This window comes from Berghia stephanieae, chromosome 9 (assembly GCF_034508935.2).
Source record: "Berghia stephanieae isolate SIO BIC M18660-M18661 chromosome 9, UCSD_Bste_1.3, whole genome shotgun sequence".
NCBI classification, from domain to species: domain Eukaryota; kingdom Metazoa; phylum Mollusca; class Gastropoda; order Nudibranchia; family Aeolidiidae; genus Berghia; species Berghia stephanieae.
Window position 1 is genome coordinate 24,195,392 of NC_088368.1, and position 22,271 is coordinate 24,217,662.

A 22,271-nucleotide genomic window follows, 5' to 3' on the forward strand; every position below is an offset into this window, starting at 1 on the left:
AGATAGATAGATAGATAGATAGATAGATAGATAGATAGATGCATAGATGGATAGATAGATACATAGATACATAGATAGATAGATAGATAGAAAGATAGATAGAGAATGAAGATGGATAGACACAAAGAAGGAACGAAATTTATGTCACTCAACACTTTGTTTCTGTCTCTGGAAGCCATTATGGTGAATAGTTCTCACAAGATTATATACATTAGACTATAAAAGTTCAACGTTATACATAATTTTGTGTATTGGTACGTTATATCCGGCTGGTGGATGTTGCGAGTTTTAAAAAAACAAAACGCATTGCATCAATATTCAAATATTTATTTTGGCCTTTTTGTTCTCCAAACACCATCAGCCCAGGATATATATATATATAGACGTATATAGATATAGATATATGTAGACGTCTATATATATATATATATATATATATATATATATATATATATATATATATATATATATATATATATATATAACATATATATATAGAATCGTGTTGGATACAAAAATGGTACGAATAGTGCTCGACATGTAACAATGGAGCGAATTATTCAGTCTCCATCGATGTTTCAGGCCTTTCAGTCATCGTCCGATATACGTCGCTTTTGATTAAGTTTCCATCCAATTTATTTATCTACTTGTTTGTTTGCTTTAAATTTATTGTTTTGTTTATTTTTCACTCAGACTCATCATCATCATGTCGTAATAATTCATCAAGGTGCTGACAACTATTCTAAAGATTACCAATAACGAAAATGTTTTCATTAAATTTTGTCGTTAACATTTCAATCTCCATCAACACTTTAACAAGCATATCGTGGGCTGATGGTCATGAACTGGTTCTATCTCCACAGTTCTTCAAAATCGAGAAATAATTATTTAAATCTTATTTGTTGTGTATACATTTGTATAAAATTCAGCATTATGTGTACGTAACTTTTGATCTAAATCTCCGATTTGAACAAAATTTATGATTAGACAAAACCCTTTAAAATCTGATTAATCTGCATGTAATATCTGAAATTCTTTCAAAAGTGGGGATGGACCCAGTTTATCCCCAACCAACTATAGGATATTCTCACAAAACGCTCTTTTTTCAATAAGGCCAAAAAATGTTTACCTCCTTGACCAGTAGATTAAAAAAAATACAAGACAAAATAACCATAGACTTATCAAACCTGAGATTTCAAAGAGTCTATTAATGCTATGTGTTTAGGTAAAATCAACACAACATCCGCCAGCCGGATACAACGTACCAACAGAAAAAGTTATGTATAACCTTGACCGTTTATTGTCTGATTGATATAATTTAGTGAGAAATAATCTCCAAAATAGCTGTATAAAACAGTAACAAAGAACTGAGTGACGTCAATTTCGTTCCGTCGATAATATCACTTTAAAAGAGTAAACAACTTAAGTAATTTTGACTACTTGAGGGTTGTTTTAATCTGAAGATCGGTTGCGTATAAGTAAAATACTCATCAACTCTACCCGTCATATCTATTGGATTTACACATTTTAAAAAAAAACCTGCGTAAACCTTAACTTTGATTGATGTTTTGCGTTTAAGTAAAACACTCACACTATCTGTCTGCCAGATGAAACTTACAAAACAATGTGCAACCTTAAACCTTTATAGTCTTACTGGTGTATTTTAAAGAGAACTAGATAGTCGCTGAAACTCGCGATCCAAAAAAAAAAAAAAAAAAATAATAATAACAAATCGCTGATTAACGTTAATTTCATTATTTCTATAGTCTGTCCAAGGGACTTAATATGCTTCATCAGTCCTAACGTCACTTCCCTCGTAATGACGCATGGTAACTTAGTAACTGATTCTAAACTATCGGAACAATGGCGGACGCCTTAATGAAATATTTCTCCGACGAGCATTAAAGCGTATCCAGAGGGAAAAAAAAACCATTATAAATCTGATCATGTTTTGACTTTTACACATTCTGATCACAAGATATATGAACCATTCTAGCCAGCATAAAGAATAAAAAGTACCGATTTTCTTTGTTAGAACCACGATGGCCGCCGTTGCTGGGCGACGTGACATCAGACTATTGAATCCAATTGAGAACTAATCAACCAACTGGTCATCAAAATTAAAATAACAACAAAGAGCCCCGTGGCTTCGTCTTTATTCACCCTATTGATCGATGAAGAAAACCCTTTCTAGCCAAATTGTAAAATAAGTGTTTTCTCAATGTACCGAAGTTTAGCGCTGGTAAGCAACTCACTCAATCCTAGAGATTTCGCTACTTTTCAAAATTGGAAAGAACAAAAATGTATTAAAAATGAGCATGTGCATTGATTTTTTTTATTCAATAACAATTAACGTGTAAAAACTTAAAAACATTAGCTTTGATACTACGCCTAAAATGTGTCTCAGAAAAATGTAATAAATTTAGAGGAATGGGGCAAAAGTAACCCCATGTATACTACGGATATAGTCGGTGTTAGGGTTGAGTGAGTTAATCCATACTCGTTTCAAAAGAGATCCCTTTCAATAGTTTTTTTCATTTCGTCTTCTTTATCGCGCTCATTTTATAACGCACAGTAAAATCATGAATCGGTTCCAGAATTTAGGCCTTTTTCTTCTCCTTGTCTGTTTTGTGGTTTTCATTGGAGCCATGGTGAGTGTTTAAATTCCTTTGTAAAGGGAACATTTTACTCGTCTTTGTGCGATTTTCTGATCTTAATGGTCTGACACTACTCGCCTTCGGAGCCGAGGGTCCAGTGTTCGAGTCCTGCTGCTGTTCGGAGCTTAGATAATATCAGTCCTTGGAAAAGGCTTTTTACTCACATTCTCTCACCGTACTCAGGTGTATAATTAGTACCTGGCCTTGAACAACGTTGTTTCTATCGGGGAAAAATGTAATATCGAATAATAAGCACCATATCTCATCCTACATATATATTGTTGCTTTTGGCCTAGGGACCACTTGTAGGGCGCTTATTTTGAGCACGATTAGTGGATATTGCGCTATATAAATGTCCAAGTATAAATGCTCAAGAATGTAATCTTTGATTCTCGGAGATAACGTCAAATTCTAAGTTTGCTATGTGTTTAGGAAAAATACCCACAAATCTGCCAGTCGGATATAACTTACCAAAACACAACACGATGTGGTCCTTGAACATTTATAGTTAGTTGATATACATCAATGAGAACTTATCATCAAAATGGTTGTCTAAAAACTAAAACAAAAGCTGAATGACATCAATTTCGTTCCTTCTATAGATTGTACGACGGTCTTTGTTATCGTTTCAAAACCAACAGGTGGATGATTAGTTCTCAGTAAATCATAAATCGTATATGCTTGGCTAAAAAGCTCACAACATTGCCATCCGGAAGTTTAACGGACCAACACACAGAATTGTGTGAAACCATGATCGTTTTTAGTCTGGATAATACAGTTCAGTGAGAAGTACTCATAAACGTGGATGGCAAAAAAAAAACAATAACAAAGACCAGAGTGACGTCATCTTCGTTCTATCTATAATTCCAGATGGCAATGTTGTGAGTTTCTTTTCCAAGCGCACACTATCTAGATATTTAAAAGTTTAAATATACACACAGTTTTGAGTGATGTGAAACAAAATCTTTCAATCAAGTAGGTTTTTAGGTTTTTAGGTTTTAAGCTTGTGTGGCGCGCGTTGTCACGATTTTTTTAGCTTTTATATTTGAGCTTTTATATAGGGCAATATCCACTAAACGTGCTCAAAGCGCTTTACAATGGGTCCCTGGCTGACAGCAACACTTGACGCCTGTTAGGCGATATTACATTTTTTTTTGGACAGAGACAACGCTGTTAACGGCCAGGTACTCATTTTACACCTGGATACTATGAGAGAATGTGAGTAAAAAGCCTTCTCCAAGGACTCAACTATGTGCCGAGAGAGGCTGGAACCCAGGTCCTCCCGATCCGAAAGCGAGTGTCATACCACAAGACCACATAGCCGCACATAGCTGATGAAGAACGGATGCCCTGAATGGCATAATCATTTTCACTCTCTCTCTCTCTCTCTCTCTCTCTCTCTCTCTCTCTCTCTCTATATATATATATATATATATATATATATATATATATATATATATATATATATATATATATATTGATATATATATATATAGAGAGAGAGAGAGACTGAAGACCTGGAATAAGCCTACAGAAACGAACGTCTCGGCCAAATAATGTGAGTGACAATATGTATTGTATATATATATATATATATATATATATATATATATATATATATTGTGTGTGTGTGTGTGTGTGTGTGTGTGTGTATAGCGGTCTCAATTACGTTGACATCCTGTCCTTGATGAAATTCTATGGGAACTGCGCCATCCAGATACCTGAAAGATGTTATTATAACCTTTCCAGCAGATATTGTCTTTTTTGGGAGATAGTCAATCCCAGTTTTTGTCCTTTCATTGACTTTTCGTCTTTGGTTCGTGATGATGTTCCCCAGGTTTGATTATCTGTCACCATGGGCATTATCTATTGATAGTATGCGATAGGCTTAGACGTTCACAACATTGCCATCCGGAAATATAACGGACAGACACACAAAACTATTTGTAACCTTGAACGTTTATAGTCTGGTTAATAGTTTATTGAGAATTACTCATGAATGCGGATGGAAAAAAACCCCAATAACAATGACCCAAGTGACGTCAACTTCGATTTATCTATATGATATTTCCATGTGCTCGAGACAGTGACATCTATAGAATATAGAGTATATGAAGTCCTAGGCTCGATGTCATTGGTCACATTGCAAAGTGTGCTCAAAATGACCCACATAGTGAAAAGTGATCACAGTTGGAGAAATATCCAATTGGTCATTTTGCTCAGCATGACTCATGGATATGTTTAAAACTTTCATAAACAAAGCAGCGTGTTTAGATACATTGAGAAATGCCCAATCGTTGTACAGCAACAAATCATGTGATCGATGACTAGGTTGGACGAAAAAGTGAATATAGATCGCTCCCATTGGACATAAAAATTTTCATAGTTCATACCATACCGCCGAAAAAGCTCCTTTCTTTTCTGTTTCATTTTTCTCGTGAGTATTCATGGGACCAATCAAGGGACCAACCTTGCATAGTTCTTAGAATATCACAATAAAACTGCCAAGAGAAATACCAACTGTGATGAATTTCTGAGTGTGAGATGCGCCAATTTTCTTTGATCAATTCAACAATATGACATTGATACTCCGTCCTTTGTTGATTTATGTCTTACGCTACGACTACGATCACCAAGAGAAAATGGTTGATATATTATTTTGATCTTTAAAACGTTTGGCCCATTTTCTCACATCGCAGTGATGATCTGTAGTAATGAATAGGTTTCATTTTGAATCACAACTAATTTAGTAGCAAGATGTAAAAGCAAATATTAAGGGACATAAATGAGCGTATATTTAGACTATAAAATATAAGCAATCAATCTGAAACCAGAAAATCAATTAAACAATATATATATCCAATCCTCCGGAGGACTGGTTTTACACTTCTAAGGAGACTGGAACCAGTTTTATAACATCACACGTTTGTTCCCTATGGATAGAATGAAGTTGAGGTCACTCTAGTGTGTGTATGTGTGTGTGTGTGTGCGTCTGCGTGGGAAAGGGTAAGCAAAATTTAACACCTACTCGCAAGCCGCTAATTGCGATAAATTTGAAAACCCCATTGTCGGAATCAGCTTGAAAAGTAGAGAAAAATTGTCTTTGTCTCATAAAAATCGGTCTAGAAATAACCATTTTGTAATAGATTTGATTTTGAAAACAGCTTTCTCAAATTTTATAATTTTATGATAATTTCCTTATTTTCTGGTCGATGTTCTTGACTTATATATCGTTTTTCATTTCTCAATGAGACGAACGCACTGATGTAACTCGATTGATTCAAGAGTTTAAAACACAGATTTCGTGTTTTGATTGTGAATCCAGCCTTACTAAGAATTCACGAGCGTTGAGATAGTGATGTAACAATACATACAAGACCTCGTTCTCCACGCCACAGGGCTTCCATTCATCGCTTTCGGTCAACCGTGGTCTTTGAAGTTACACAACATATACCGCCTGTGATGCCTGTACATAAATCAAGGGCTGAGCTGACTCATGTTGACAAGCGAGCTATCAAAAGAGCAATCCGTTGGTTGGTCAAAAACTCAGGATTTCATATAAGGACATACGTTCTTGAAAGCGATACCCACCCACCTGTAAGTGGACAGAACTGATATGATGAAATTAGGGATCCATAAAATGTTATATCATGGTAGGCTCCACCCTCTATTTCTATTCTGGCGTAGATGTTGACGGCGATAGCATTTCCGATATCATATTGACTAGTGGGCAAAGGGTTAAAGCTTCCAAACAATCCCAATCGTCGTCTAACTCTAATCGGCCCAGTTAGCGCCCCGACGCCAAAGAGCGTGTAGGTAACGATTGTTATGTTACCAAGAGCTCTCACTTCCCGCTTTTGGTGAAGCCAAGCATCTTCCGTCTTCTACTCGTATTTTCTTCATTGTATCAGTAAGCCTAGCGCGCATGATACACGCGGAGCACACCCACCTCGCTGTCTCGCCTGGCACGCGACAATAGCATTGCGGTTAAGAGAAGTGAGAGCTCTTGGTAACTACGTTACCCTACACACTCTTTGCCGACGCGCAAACTCAGTTAGATTCATCCAGGACTTATAGTATGAAGTCATTTTTTTTTAGTTTTGTGCAGCGTGACTGAGTTGTCGTTAGTAGAGCTCAATGAAACAAATGATTCCATTGGTTGAACTGTTGAATACAACTCATGATTTGTTTTCTTTTGTGGTCAAAGACTTGTTTTTTGACGTCATTTTTTGGTCAGTGTCAGGCTATAAGTTTACGAAAGCTTTGATGGTCAGGCTATAAGTTAATGATGGCAACGGTCAGTGTCAGGCCTTGGGTTTTCGAAGGCCACAGTTCTAGTGTAGCCTTCGTTAACATATATTCTGACACTAAGACTTGCCTTCTGACGTCATTTATAGGTTAGTGCGCTGTCTAGTCAGTTGCCGTTAGTAATACTCAATGAAACAAGTAATCCCATTGGTTGAACTATTGAATACTCACAATTAGGTGTCTTCTGTGCTCATGGATTTGTTTTTGACGTCATTTTTTGGTCAGTGTCTCATCATCATCATCATCATCATCATCGTCGTCATCATCATCATCATCATCATCATCATCATCATCATCATCATCATCATCATCGTCGTCGTCGTCGTCGTCATCATCATCATCATCATCATTATCATCATCGTCATCATTATCATTATTATTTTTATTATTATTATTATTATTATTATTATTATTATTATTATTATTATTATTATTATTATTATTATTATTATTATTATTATTACTATTATTACCGTTATTTGTCTCACCCATATTTCGAATTGTTATTGAATTCACAGATGGTGAAAGAAAACGTAAAACTGAAAAGGATCGTTAAAGCCAAAGAGGGAAGACATCATCAACAACAGGGAATGGCTGATACCTCCGCCAACCAATATCAAGAACAGAGCATGGCTGATACCTCCGCCAACCAACATCAACAACAGAGCATGGCTGATACCTCCGCCAACAAACATCAACAACAGAGCATGGCTGATACCTCCGCCAACAAACATCAACAACAGAGCATGGCTGATACCTCCGCCAACAAACATCAACAACAGAGCATGGCTGATACCTCCGCCAACAAACATCAACAACAGAGCATGGCTGATACCTCCGCCAACAAACATGAACAACAGATCATGGCTGATACCTCCGCCAACAAACATCTAGAACAGAGCGTGACTGATATCGCCTCCAAAATCACGACGATGCTGATTACTTTGAAGCAAAAAGCGCAACGTAACATCACCAGGATTAGACGATCTTTAGACGTCCTCGCTAACCCTTTTGACAAAGGCTTCAGCTGCGGCAGTACCCCAGAAGCTGTGGTGGGCGGCGTAGAGGCAAAGCCTTTCTCTCAACCCTGGATGGCCTACATTGTTGCAGTGGTATAGATAGAATGCGCTTGGCCAAGGAGTTCACAACATTGCCATCCGGAAGTATAACGGACCAACACACAAACTCTGTGTAACCATGAACTTTTATAGTCTGGTTAATACAGTTTAGTGAGAACAACTCACAAACGCGGATGGCAAAAACAATAACAAAGGCCTGAGTGACGTCATCTTCGAACTATCTATAGATAGAATGCGCTTGGCCAAGGAGTTCACAACATTGCCATCCGGAAGTATAACGGACCAACACACAAACTGTGTGTAACCATGAACTTTTATAGTCTGGTTAATACAGTTTAGTGAGAACAACTCACAAACGCGGATGGCAAAAACAATAACAAAGGCCTGAGTGACGTCATCTGCATACTATCTATTGAATGATTTAAATTTAGTCGCGATTCACGATAGTCGAGATTGTAAAAGTAGTCAATCATAGCCTTTGTAATATCTAAGTCCGGTCGTAGCCTTCGTAAACGTATAGATAGATCGAAGTTGACGTCACTCAGGTCTTTTTTATTGTGTTTTGCCATCCGCGTTTATGAGTAATTCTCACTAAACTGTATTAACCAGACCATTAACGATCATGGCTACACACAGTTTTGTGTGTTGGTCCGTTATACTTCCGGATGGCAATGTTGTGAACTTCTTAGTCAAGCGCATACTATCTATAGATAGATCGAAGTTGACGCCACTCAGGTCTTTGTTATTGTGTTTTGCCATCCGCGTTTATGAGTACTTCTCACTAAATAATATTAACCAGACTTTAAACGTTTAAGGTAACACATAATTTTGTGTGTTGGTCCGTTATACTTCCGGATGGCAATGTTGTGAGTTTCTTAGTCAAGCCTATACTATCTACAGATAGATCGAAGATGACGTCCCTCCGGCCCTTGTTATTATTTTTTGCCATCTGCGTTTATGAGTAATTATCACTAAACTAAATTAACCAGACTATAAACGTTTACGGTTACACATACATTTGTGTGATGGCCCGTTATACTTACGGATGGCAATGTTGTGAGCTTCTTAGCCAAGCGCATACTATCTATAGCCTGACACTGACCAAAACAAATACGTCAAAAACACGTCTACAATCATAAAAGAGAGTTAATCGTGAGTTGTATTCGATGGTTCAACCAATGGGGATCACTTGTTGCCTTGAGCACGAAACATAGTGTGCGCTTGGGTAAGAAACTCGCAACATTGCCACCCGGAAGTATAATGGACCAACACACAAATCTATGTGCATCCATGAAGTTTTATAGACAGGTTAAAACAGTTTAGTGAGAATTATACTCATAGATGTGGATGGCTAAAAAAGAAACAAAAAAAAAAAAAACTGAATGACGTCAACTTCATTCTATCTATAAAATTTAACTAAACCTAAAAATGATGACAAAGTGGACAAGTTTTATTGTCAATCGATAAGTTAACGGAGGCTACAGCCTGACGTTGACCGGAATTTTTTTTAACGTCGACAGCAAGGCGACGATCATTTAAAGAGAGTGGATAGCGAGTTGTATTATAATTTAGTACCTTGAGCACTACTAAGAACAAGTCAGTCACTTTCATTTGATGAGATTCGCCTTGTATTGTGACGTAATACCAGGAAAAAGTCAGGAAGTTAAAAAAGGCTTCGAGTCAAATCACTAGTTGCTTCTTCTTCGTCTTCTTTTTCTCCTCCTCCTCCTCCTCCTCCTCCTCCTCCTCCTCCTCCTCCTCCTTCTTCTTCTTCTTCTTCTTCTTCTTCTTCTTCTTCTTCTTCTTCTTCTTCTTCTTCTTCTTCTTCTTCTTCTTCTTCTTCTTCTTCTTCTTCTTCTTCTTCTTCTTCTTCTTCTTCTTCTTCTTCGTCTTCTTTTTCTCCTCCTCCTCCTCCTCCTCCTCCTTCTTCTTCTTCTTCTTCTTCTTCTTCTTCTTCTTCTTCTTCTTCTTCTTCTTCTTCTTCTTCTTCTTCTTCTTCTTCTTCTTCTACTACTACTACTACTACTACTACTACTACTACTACTACTACTACTACTACTACTACTACTACTACTACTACTACTACTACTACTACTGGTTAAATTTTAAATACGATTTTTAGGGAAGGCAATGACTGGTTAAAGATTTTAATGTCATGATCTCTTTTCTCTGGTTTTAAAAAATATATTTTAATTGCAGTTTGACGAATCTGGGGACAAACAGCAATGCTCTGGGACAGTTATCTCCAGAGAATGGATCCTTACTGCCTGTCACTGCTTTGATCTGTATGGAGAGTCAGCCACCAAAGCCTATGTAGTTGTTTCTGTGCATGATGTTGAACGCATGAATGTCGGCGACCCTATAGTTGTGGATATCCCCAAGGAAAATATCATACTTCATTACAAGTTCGATGCATTTTATTCCAAAAACGATGTAGCCCTTCTCAAGCTACCTCGATTGCTTTCACCAAACAACCCCCGCATTCGACCCGCGTGTCTGCCTCGTGATGGGGAAGCCCCTAAATTACAGGACCTGGTCATTGCATCTGGTTGGGGATTGACGAAAGTTAGTCCACCTGTGAGGACGAGGACATTGCGCACTATCAACGCTCAGATTACCCCGTGTATGCCTGTTCGCTCAGATAATATTTGCACGAGGAGGCCTGCGAGCGTGACAAAGGCCCAGGACACCTGCCAGGGTGATTCGGGCGGGCCTCTGATTTGGAAGAAGAATGGTGTGCCTTTTGTAGTCGGGGTTCTGTCGAGCGGGTCGGAAAAATGCGCTGGAGCTCCGACAGATATACCTGCAACCTACATGAAAGTCGTGAAATATTTAGGTTGGATGAAATCAACGATTGCTAGAAGAGGAAGCCATTCCGAGCTTGATGATAAGATGGGCGAAGACAATAAATGCAAACATTGATGAAGATGAGATGGAAGACAATAAGATGGATGAGGGGGAGGAGGAGGGGGACGAGGAGGAGGACAATGGAGAGGACACAAGAGGGAAGTAAGAGTAGAGAACTATATAGCAGGATGATGAATACGATGATGATGATGATGATGATGATGATGATGATGATGATGATGATGATGATGATGATGATGATGATGATGATGATGATGATATTGATTATGAAGAAAAACATCCATATTTTACATTGAGAAAACTGGCTATTATAACATCATATTTTCTAAATGAAAAACAATGTTTTTGTTGGGTTTTTTTTTTTTTGCTTGTATTGCACCTTTTATTGATGGTATCATGGCCACCTGCCAAATGAATCGTAATCAACACTAAAAACATTGTAAATGTTACCAGTTATAGTAATTTTTTAAAAATAGCGAAAAATAACAACCTCTTTGGCAAGTCTAAAAACAACATTGACGAAAACTTTAATATGTTTCTTTTCTTTATCGGATATGCTACTTTAATACTTTAAATCTCTCTTAATAATAATAAATAATAATAACAATGAGTAATTTCTATAGCGCCCCTTCCCACTTAAAGTACTTGAATGCCTTTAAACAAAGATATTACATATATATATACATATATATATATATATATATATATATATATATATATATATATATATATATATATATATGCACATGCCATCATGATATGTAACATTCAATAAAAGTTGTTTTGTTTTTTTAAGTAACTCATTCCTCACCGACTATTTTCCGAATTTTCTCCAAAACGTCATCCCCTACAACAATAATAATAATAGATATTTTCAACTTTAACTCAAAAGGAATAAGTAAGTACATGTTATACATAATTTGTTCAGCAAAACGATCTCAACAACAAAGCATTAAGTTCTCATAACTATAACAAAGAATTCTTCAAATGTTATGATGTCCAACCGAAGAAAAAATTTTGGTTGTACTGTAACGAATATGACGATTTTCCTGTAGTTAGTAAGGATGGGGTTAAGCCAGAGCCGCCCACTACTTCGAAATATTCGTAAAATTACGAAATTTTGGATTCAATTTCAGAACTTCACGGTCATGACAACTTATTGAAAACGAAAGTTGATGCCAAACTACATAATTTAGAGCATTTTAAGGGGCGGTTTGGGTCTTTTCAAAAAAATTTTTAATTAGCAATATTGGGCGGTTTTAATCATTTTGTATCGTCATTATAGGTTAAAAAACAACATTTATGGTGAAAAATTTTAATTATCTGTGTTGATGCCCATTTTACGGCCGAATTTGGGGGTCTGACCTCAAAAAATATAACAATCTTGTGGCAAACGTTCCACAAAAACTAATGAAGGATGACCTCCATAATCTTCCCTCGTGTCAACATTGTACCATAGTGTGTCACCATAGAGAGATTTTACGGCTTTAGCTTATGGAATTTTTATTAGATCATTACAAATTTGAGAATCAAAATGTTATGACAAAATTGATGTTAAAAATTCAGAATTAGGATTATAATTCAAAATTCACACATCTTATCAAAAAAATCTCTCTATGGTGACACAATACATTATCTCTGTGATAACTGTGGAAATTTTCAGACAATTTCATTGAATAGATTCTGAGAAACGTTTGACACAGTATCCCATACCCTTAGAAATATGACATTTTGAGAAAATAGCAAAATAACTTCCCGTTTTTCACCCTTTCTCACTATCTGTACCATTTTCGACTGTGTTTTTTGTGCCTTTATAGTCTACTTTACGAATTTGGACTTCAATTATATTATTTCTCGGATAATAAAAAATAATTTTCCACCAAAATCTCAAAATCAATTTTTCGAAGGATTTTCCTAATAATTAGACCCAAACCGCCCCTTAAAGAGTTATTTAATCATTGTGATGGTAAAATGTTGATCTATTAAGTTAATTATAAGGACTTCTATCTATATATATCCTAAAAAATATGAATATTTAAATTTTGAAGTTGGCAGATCTGGTTTAATCAACATCATCTGGTCACGTGCGCTTTAGTGTTACTAAATAAAGAACTGTTGGCATCCTTTCTTGTCAGAGTTTAGAGATTCAGAAAAATGAGTAGAGCAGGCGATTTTGTTGATCATAACTAGAAATGAATTGACAAGAAAAATAAATGACAGAAGACAAAAGATAGAACGAAGTTGACCAACACAAAATCTATGTGTCACCTTAAACATTGAAAGTTAATACAGTTTAGTGAGAATTACTCATAAACGCGGATGGCAAAAAACAATAAACAAAGACCTGAGTAACGTCAACTTCATTATATCAATAAAGATTCATAGTATGTATAAAAGTCAAAACAGGATCAGATTTATAATGTTTTTCTCCTGTGAATACATTTTTATGCTCGTCGGAGAAGTATTTCATGAGGGCGGCGATGAAGATAATGGCTTCCGCCATTGTTCTGGTAGTTTAGAACCAGTTACTATGAGTTACTACGAGGGAAGTGACGTTACGACTGTTGAACCCTATTAAACATAATAAAATGAGAGGTCTATGTTATGACCTGACATCTTCCTCTCTTTCTATTCAAAACATCCCGGAAGAGTGCAAACCATACCCGGAGGACTAAAGACTGAATAGGTTACCTTAGAGGACTGGTTTCACACTTCCATAGTAATAGGATTCAATAGTCTGATGTCACCTCCGCCCAGCAACGAGCAGCTTGGTTCTAAACAAAGAAATTCGGTACTTTTTATTCTTCATGCTGGCTAGAACTTTTTCACATGTCATGCGATAAGAATGTATAAAAGTCAAAACATGATCAGATTTATAATATTTTTCTCCTCTGGATACAGTTTTTATGCTCCTCGGAGAAGTATTTCATAAGGACGCCCGACATTGTTCCGATAGTTTTGAACAAGTTACTAAGTTACTGTTCGTCATTACGAGGGAAGTGACGTCACGACTGTTGAAGCCTATTGGAAGCAGTATTTTGACATCGCATTATTTGTTCATATTTGAGCAAGTGTGCATAATTTGCTGTTTGCAATGTAATCCGTGGACGCTTATAAAATTTATCCCCTAACACCCCTTGACCCTCCTCTCGATCCCCGCATCAGGCACTTTCGTTTTTCCCTTGGGCAAAATTATTAGCCCCCAAATAATTTGTTCACTTTTTGGACAACGCGGGTAACTATTCCTGTTGACATCAAATGTTTATTTACATTCCTTCATGAAGTGGGCGTAGTTACACACATATGTAAAGGCTTATGATCGTATAGTGGCTTTATTCAAACTTCAAAATTTCAACTTCCATATTCGACAGAATTTTAAAAAAAAAATACTAAGTCCAAAATAAGACATGCAGTCAATGATGGTGAGCACAAAAAGTATAGAGCAAAAATGTACCGCCCAGAGTAAAGTAGAATCACATAGTAGAATCGAATCGAATAGAATCCAGAATCCCGTTTGATCAGAAACACTCTGTCTTATACCCTATTATAAACTGTTCCACAATTTTAACCAAAGGTCAGTTTTTACGCCCAAAAAATCAAAGGTCAGCTTTTACTCCCAATACGCCCAAATAACAAATACCGTACGCCCAAACAATTAATACCAACTATAATTTGATACTTTCATCCCCAAATACCAAGTAACATTGATCAAAGAAAGAAAGTTTCTAGTACTCAATATAATGACCAGTCCTTTAACTTTGGAACGTAAAACTGTCCTAAACCTATTGAATATTGACCAAGTTTAATTGGTATACAAGCACCGTGAACTCAATAAACTCACTTGCTGCATTACCCTGTGTAACCTTTTTGCATAAGCTAACTAACTCCCTTATAGTTAATTAAAAATACCCGTCAGCAACTCTTCTTCTCCGTGAGTTACATTGGCTTCCTGTTGAAAAAAGAGTTGCCTATAAGATTTGTACTGTTGTCTAAAAATCCCTGAGCACGAACAGTCCCTCCTATATTAAAGACCTTCTAAACATATATGTCCCCAATAGAAACTTGAGGTCAAGCAATGACCAATCAATCCTTGTCAAACCTAAGCCATTGCGTAAAATAGGTGAACAGTCTTTTCAATTTTCGGCCCCCCATTTTTGGAACTCTCTCCCGCCACACGTGAGATGCTCGGATTCGTTGACAACGTTCAAATCTCGCTTAAAGTTTTATCTTTTTACGTCATAATGTTGCAATATTATTTTCATATTTTGTTGTTGTTAAATTGAATTCGAATCACGTTTCCTTCACACTTGTCTCACTGTAATATGTTTTGTTTTATATCACTGTAAAGCGCTTAGAGCCTGTTACAACGGGGTGAAGCGCTATATAAATGCCATTTATTATTATTATAGAAGGAATGCCGAGGCGATGGCACCAAACGATGCCGTGATGAATGGCGAAATTTTATTGTTTTTTTGTTTCATGTTGTCACATTTAGAAGAGTACTTTGCTATTGATTAAATCAGCGGCCTGACCAAAGGATATCGAGTAAGTATTACTGTCTGTTTATGCCCACATAAATGAATGATAGACCCCTGGCTCCATAGGACTTTTGCGCGATAGGGGCGGAATATAGAGAGAGGGGGCGGGGGGGGGGTAAACTTTTTGTATGGGTAAGTTATTTTTGGCAGCTCGTCCTTCAAAATAAAAAAGAAAAGAAAAGAAACAGACAAACAAATAAATAAACAAACAAACAAACCAAATAAAAAGTCATTTGAGGTCTAAACAATTATCTTTATCGCCTAATTAGACACAATCGCTTAGGGAAGTTGGAGCTTTATCTAATGTTTATGTGAGTTGACCTAATTATGTCTAAATGGCTGACGATAATATCAACAAAAACAATACGTGACACAGATTTTCACTGGTTTTGAAGCCTTGATTGATCGAATATGAACTCAGCCGAACTCCCGGACCGGTATAGAACAAAAAACAAAACAACAAACAAGTATTTAAAATCTTGGCAAAAAAAAACAATAAAACCCAACCTCATTATTGAAATATCCTTCGATTAAACTGAACTTAATCAAGCTAAAAGCTATCAAACTTGGGACTTCTCATGAATTCCCAGATTTGAGAGATTTTGACAAGATGAGTGCCATTTAAATCGATCAATATAAATTGAAGGACGAGTTTTCTGGGTCTTTCAGAGTACGGTAGAAACGCACTTGTTGACCTTTCAATATTATTGTAATGCATTCTGATTTCGTTTGTTGTGTATCTCTCCCTCCCTCCCACCCCCCCCCCCCATTCTCTCTCTCTCTCTCTCTATCTCCCTCTGCCCCCCCCCTCTCTCTCTCTCTCTCTATATATATATATATATATATATATATATATATATATATATATATGTGTGTGTGCGTGTGTGTGTGTGTGTGTGTATCTTTCCCTCTCTTTGCCCCTCTCTTACACTTACCCTATCCCTCTCCCTTTCTCTCGTTCCCTCTCTCTATCTCACACACACTCTCTCACCCTCTTTCTTTCAACCTTTCCCTCCCCCCCCCCCTCCCCCGTCTCTCTCTCTCTCTCTCTCTCTCTCTCTCTCTCTCTCTCTCTCTCTCTCCCTATATATATATATATATATATATATATATACATATATATATATATATATATATATATATATATATATATATATATATATATATATATATATATGAGTGTTGGTGGGTACTCGTAGGTACGGGTACGAAAGTGCTCGATAATGATGGTTAGAGCTAATATAGAATATAAATTGTCACTCACATTATATGGCCAAGACGTTCGTTTCTGTGGCTTTCGGACATTATGCCGAATGAAGACGTGGACGAAAGCCACAGAAACGAACGTCTTGGCCATATAATGTGAGTGACAATTTATATTCTCTCTCAAACACACACACACACACACACACACACACACACACACACACACACACTATTGCCTTCTTTTTTTTCTCTTTTGTATCTCCATTCCCCTCAAGGCTCTCTTTATTCTCCCTCCCCACCCACCACCCCTCCCCATTCACTCTATGAGCGCGTTTGCGTGAGTGTGTGTGTGTGTGTGTGTGTGTGCGTGTGTGTGTGTTTGTCAGTTAATTCTGTCATAAAAAGTAAACACACGGTCGATGCGTCACATGCATGTGAGTTGTCACTGGGCGTTAACCAAATAACCTATCTAAAAAATCTATGTCGCATGACTAGGGTTTAGATCGACACGCATTTTAATATCAATATCGGTGATGCTACGGTTGTAGTAACTGTGGAATCAAAAAATGTGACAAACAATAATGAATATAACAGCTTCGAAAAAGAACAAAATACCAAACAAGGAACGTTTCGGGTTCAAAATTCTTCTTCAGCCAATAACGATAGCAATAGAAATATAGATTAAATCTCTTACAATCCAGACAGACGCTAGGATCTTGAAATCAGTCTTGTTGTCTATAAAATACCAATTGATGTTATGCGTTTCGGTAAAATACTCACAACGTCCGCCAGCCAGATTAGACAAAACTATCTATGTGTAATCTTTAACGTTTATAGTCTGATTGATAGAATATAATGTGAACCGATCACTAACAAGCTGTCTAAAAAAAAATTAGCTTATAGCTAAGTTACGTCAATTTCGTTTCTTCTATGGCGAAGACGTATTTTAATATCAATCTTGATGATGCTAAGCTGATAGAAACTGTGGAAACTAAAAGTGTGACAAACGATAATGAATATATATATATATATATATATATTTTTTTTTTTTTTTTTAATTGATGCCCTTTCTCCACGACATCATAAGATATCGACGCCTTGACATTCCACGAAGGAATATAGATAATCCATCAAACAGGATGTCTGATGCCAACAGGAATCACCCATGGTGTCCAAATTAAAAAATTGGGGGTTAAAAATCTTGTCCACGGAAAGAAAACGAAAGTGTCTGAAGCGGGGCTCGAATCCGGGATCTTCCGGGTCACGGTGAAATGCCTTAACCATTCGGCCACTTCACACCCCCCCCCCCCTACCTCCTACCGCCTGAATATAACAGCTTCGAAAAAAACGAACACAAGACCAAACAAGGAACATTTCGGGCTCAAAACCCTTCCTCAGCTAATAACAAAGTCAATAAAAGCATTAACTCCCTCCTTACCAGTACCAGTCATTTTCAGGATTTTCCCCAAAACTTCACACCCAATTATCTAATACAAAAATATATATTTTTATCACTCAAACACAATAGCAGTAATGTTCTTGTGATACAGAATTTCTTTTGCAAAACATGCTCTACAACACACTGTTTATTTTCTTTAAATTTGATGATGTTCAAAAGAAATTTGAATAAGAAAAATGTTGGTTGTATCATAACGAATGTGACGATTTTCCTATGCGTGGTAAGGATAAGGTTAAAGCATCATTTAAAATCAAGACAGGCACAGAGAAATATTAGAGATATTAACTCTCTCCTTACCAGCTATTTTCAGAATTTTACCCTGACATGAAGTATTGCAAGTATGATTCGTGCACAATACAGTCGACATCTGTTGCCATGTTGGAGCATAATACAGTGCATGTGCCCTGCCTACAACAAAAAACCAGAGGTGCCACAAATGAGTCAATGTGTCCTAGACTTTGACTAGATACTCTGATTTTAAAACCCAACCAAATAAATTATAGTTGGGCCAGAAAACGCGTCCTTCAGATAGCAATCGATTAAAACGACCCATATCTGTAAAAAATATAAATAAAATGAATAAAATACCTCTCAAAACTGGGTCTTCGATGATACTTACAAAGAAATCCCAAGTGTGTGAGTTTATGCAAGGTTAAGGTCATTTTTATAGATCGACAATAGATCGATAATATTTTAACGATCAGATTACTGGCCAAAATTGTTAAAATGCTGTTTTCATTTTCAGAATAAGGCAGTTGTGTGACTTCCCTCCTCCCCTTCCCTCTCCCCTTTTCCCCCTCCCTTTGCTTTGGGCAGAAAAAAAACGTGCTTCGTGATTGAATTGTGTCTATTGATGAAGAGATTTCTCAAATTCCTAAAGTGAATGTATAAAATCTGAGACTTTAACTTTAAAACAATTTTTAAATTGTCCTAAGGTAATGATGGCCAGTTCGTAACTTTATGTAAAATTTGTGTGATCATTATATTCATCCATTGTTTTATCAAATTAATATTTTCTGGCCGAAATAAGAAAAGAGAGTTTGGCATTGTGTGACAACAGCACAGCTGTTGCTATTATCAAATCTTGTGACAGTGAATGATTAAATATCATTATGAAATGTTTATATCGCATAATATCGGATTTGTTTTTCCTGCTGAATCAAGGCAATGCGCAAATAAATTTGCAGTGATAAGTGAAGTCGAATGAGCAGATTGTTATAAAAATACATTATTATATGAATTTTGTTATACGAGCAATGCAATAAAAAGTGTTAAGATGACAATTCTATCTGTCAAAATCTGTATGGCTACATTTTGGGCAGATTTTAATCAGAATAGATGGAAGAGAATGTTTGCTTATGAACATTGGGTTCCTGACCTCCCATAGTGGGCAGGGAGGTACTTTACTGTGTCTTCTATCCGCCTAAAGATAGTATGAAGTTGACGTCACTCTGGTCTTTGTTATTGCTTTTTGCCATCCGCGTTTATGAGCAGTTCTCACTAAACTGTATTAACCATACTATAAACATGTGTGTGTTGGTCCGTTATACTTCCGGATGATAATGTTGTGAGATTCTTAGCCAAGCACACACAATCTATATCTGTTTTTCAACTTGCTTTCTGTCTTTGTCTTTGAATGAGATTACTGGGTTTTGTCCTGGCCTTGGACGGATATCCTGGCTGAGAGGGAAACAGTCAAATGTATAGTTAGTTTTGGGAGATGATATTTTTTTCCTTGTAAATCATCTTTCTGGTATGCACTGTATTATGTTTTTTTTTAAAACATGTTATATATGATTTGTAAACATTTGAGTGTGTTCCTCTTAGAAGGGACATGTGCTTTGTATCTGGATGAGCCTTTAAGGTGATCTCAAACTAAGTACATTGATAGTGTGCTCTTGAAATTTACATTTGTTCCTATTTGAACCAATGGGAGCGATCTATATTCATATTTTCGTCCAGCCAGGTCATCAATCACATGACTTGTTGCTCTCCAACGATTGGATATTTCTTTTAAAATGTAGACACGCTGCTTTGTTTATAAATGTTATAAACATACACGTGTGCAAATGGCCAATCATGATGTTAGATATTTAAAAAGCTGTGAACACTTTTCATTAAGTGGGTCACTTTGAGCACATTTTGCAATGTGACCAATGACCTCTAGCACATGAAAAGTTAATATAGATCATGCCCATTCCTTTTTGTCTTACCTTTCTTAGATGCTTTAATTGTACTCTAGAACTTTTTACTATCCCATTTTCTTCCTTCTTACTGGCGCTGCTATGACCTTAATGTGTTGCAAGCGCCGTAAAACCCTTAAAAACAAAAACAAAAAAGAAGTCATGAACATATTTTCCCTTCTATTTGGAGACAAGGAATATAATTGGGACCAAGCACGTCGACCTAAAAACTCCTTCAAAATAATTTTTAAAAACTCAAATCAAAGGAGAATGCTTTAACCATGACATCCAAATTAATGCTATGCCTTTATAAAAAATATAAAAAAACAGACAAACAAAAAAATCACAACATCCGCCAGTCTGATAAACGTACCAACACACAAAAATATGTGACCCACCGTATCAAAGCGGTATTATGTCGGGATCCACTCGGTAAGGGAAATTGAATTCATAGCAACACATATCCAACTTGGGTTTAATTTCTGTACGTTATGGTGGAGTATAAAGACTATTTCTTGCATTGCAAAAACTTCTAAGCTCCAATTTCTCATCATTCTATCTCTAAATTCACTTTTTAGGGTCTGAATCATCCCGGTATAATACCGTTTTGAGACGGAGGGTCACATATGTGTAACCGTAAATGTTCATAGTCTGATTGGTAGATAGAATGGCTGGCTAAAAACAATAACAAAGAGCTGAGTGACGTCAATCTAACTCTTTCTATTATTGCTAAACGTTTATAACAAATACTCACAACATGGGCCTGCCGGATAAAATATACAAACACACAAAACTATGTATGTATGTATGTGTAACCTTAAACGTTTATAGTCGGATTAATACCATTTAATTAGAACAAAATATGGCTGGCTATAAACAATAACAAAGTGCTGAGTAAAGTCAAAATCGTTCATTTTATAGAAGGACCATTTACAATTAAGGGAACTGAGACAGAATATTTAACAGTCCACCGTGGCGTTTCAAAATTACTAGATAGGAAGCCAACGGTACTGAGTGATTATGTTACAACCAGACCAAATATAGGAAATATTAAGCGGCTCAGAAATGTTTAAAAGGAAATGATTTTTAAAAACCCTAATCAAACAAAATTTGAACTTTTGTTGTTCAGTCTTGGAAGGAGGAGGGGGGGGGGGTGTCAAAACAGTAGAGAAGAAGGCAATGGTATACGTTACAAAAATCTGAACAATTATTGTTTATGAAACAGTGCCAGACGAAGCAAAGAGAGATAAAACTACCAGCTTATAAATCAGGAGGAGGAGGAGGAGAAGCAGAAGGAGGAGGAGGAGGAGAAGCAGAAGGAGGAGGAGGAGGAGGATGAGGATGAGGAGGAGAATGAGGAGAAGGAGGAGGAGAAGAAGGGGGAGAAGGAGGAGGAAACGGAAAGTACTTTGCGATCCAATCTTAAGTGTAGCGAGCAATTGTTATTTTCCGTTTCACGCTATAGATAGTATGCGCTTGGCTAAGAAGTTCATAACATTGCCATCCGGAAGTATAACGGACGAACACACAAAACTATGTGTAACCATGAACTTTTATTGTCTGGTTAATACAGTTCAGTGAGAATAACTCACAAACGCGGATGGCAAAATATAACAACAAAGGCTTGAGTGACGTCATCTTCGAACTATCTATAGAAACCGGGGTAAATTTCGAATGACTCCAAAGGACCACTTGATTTTTCATAATCATTTTTGGGAATCATCATCATCATCATTATCATCATCAGCATCATCATCATTATCATCATCATCATCATCATCATCATCATCATCATCATCATGTTTTGCCGTGCTTCACTGCATTAGAGGTCATGGCTCTCCACTCCACTCTTTCCTGTACCTTCTGCACCTAATGACTCTGACTACTTAGATTATGAGGCGATTGTGAGTGGAAAGTCGAAAACCATTGATGTCACTTAAAAAGACGGCTATGTGGTCTTGTGGTATGACACT

General features: G+C 36.6%; 1 protein-coding gene across 4 annotated transcripts in view; it reads left to right on the top strand.

The window, feature by feature from the left end:
- Positions 1–11,556, top strand: part of LOC144979907 (granzyme B-like) — a 16,366-nt gene extending 4,810 nt beyond the window's left edge. The window contains exons 1-3 of one of the 4 annotated variants that reach the window (XM_078927170.1): positions 2,025–2,242; positions 7,484–8,077; positions 10,244–11,556. In XM_078927170.1, coding sequence (XP_078783296.1) covers positions 2,222–2,242; positions 7,484–8,077; positions 10,244–10,966 — 1,338 coding nt within the window. In that variant the 5' untranslated portion in view covers positions 2,025–2,221 and the 3' untranslated portion in view covers positions 10,967–11,556. Of the gene's footprint in view, positions 1–2,024; positions 2,243–2,378; positions 2,652–7,483; positions 8,078–10,243 lie in introns of those variants that run through there. The other 3 variants (XM_078927171.1, XM_078927169.1, XM_078927172.1) reach the window with 3 other exon arrangements.
- The last annotated feature ends 10,715 nt before the right edge of the window (positions 11,557–22,271 follow it).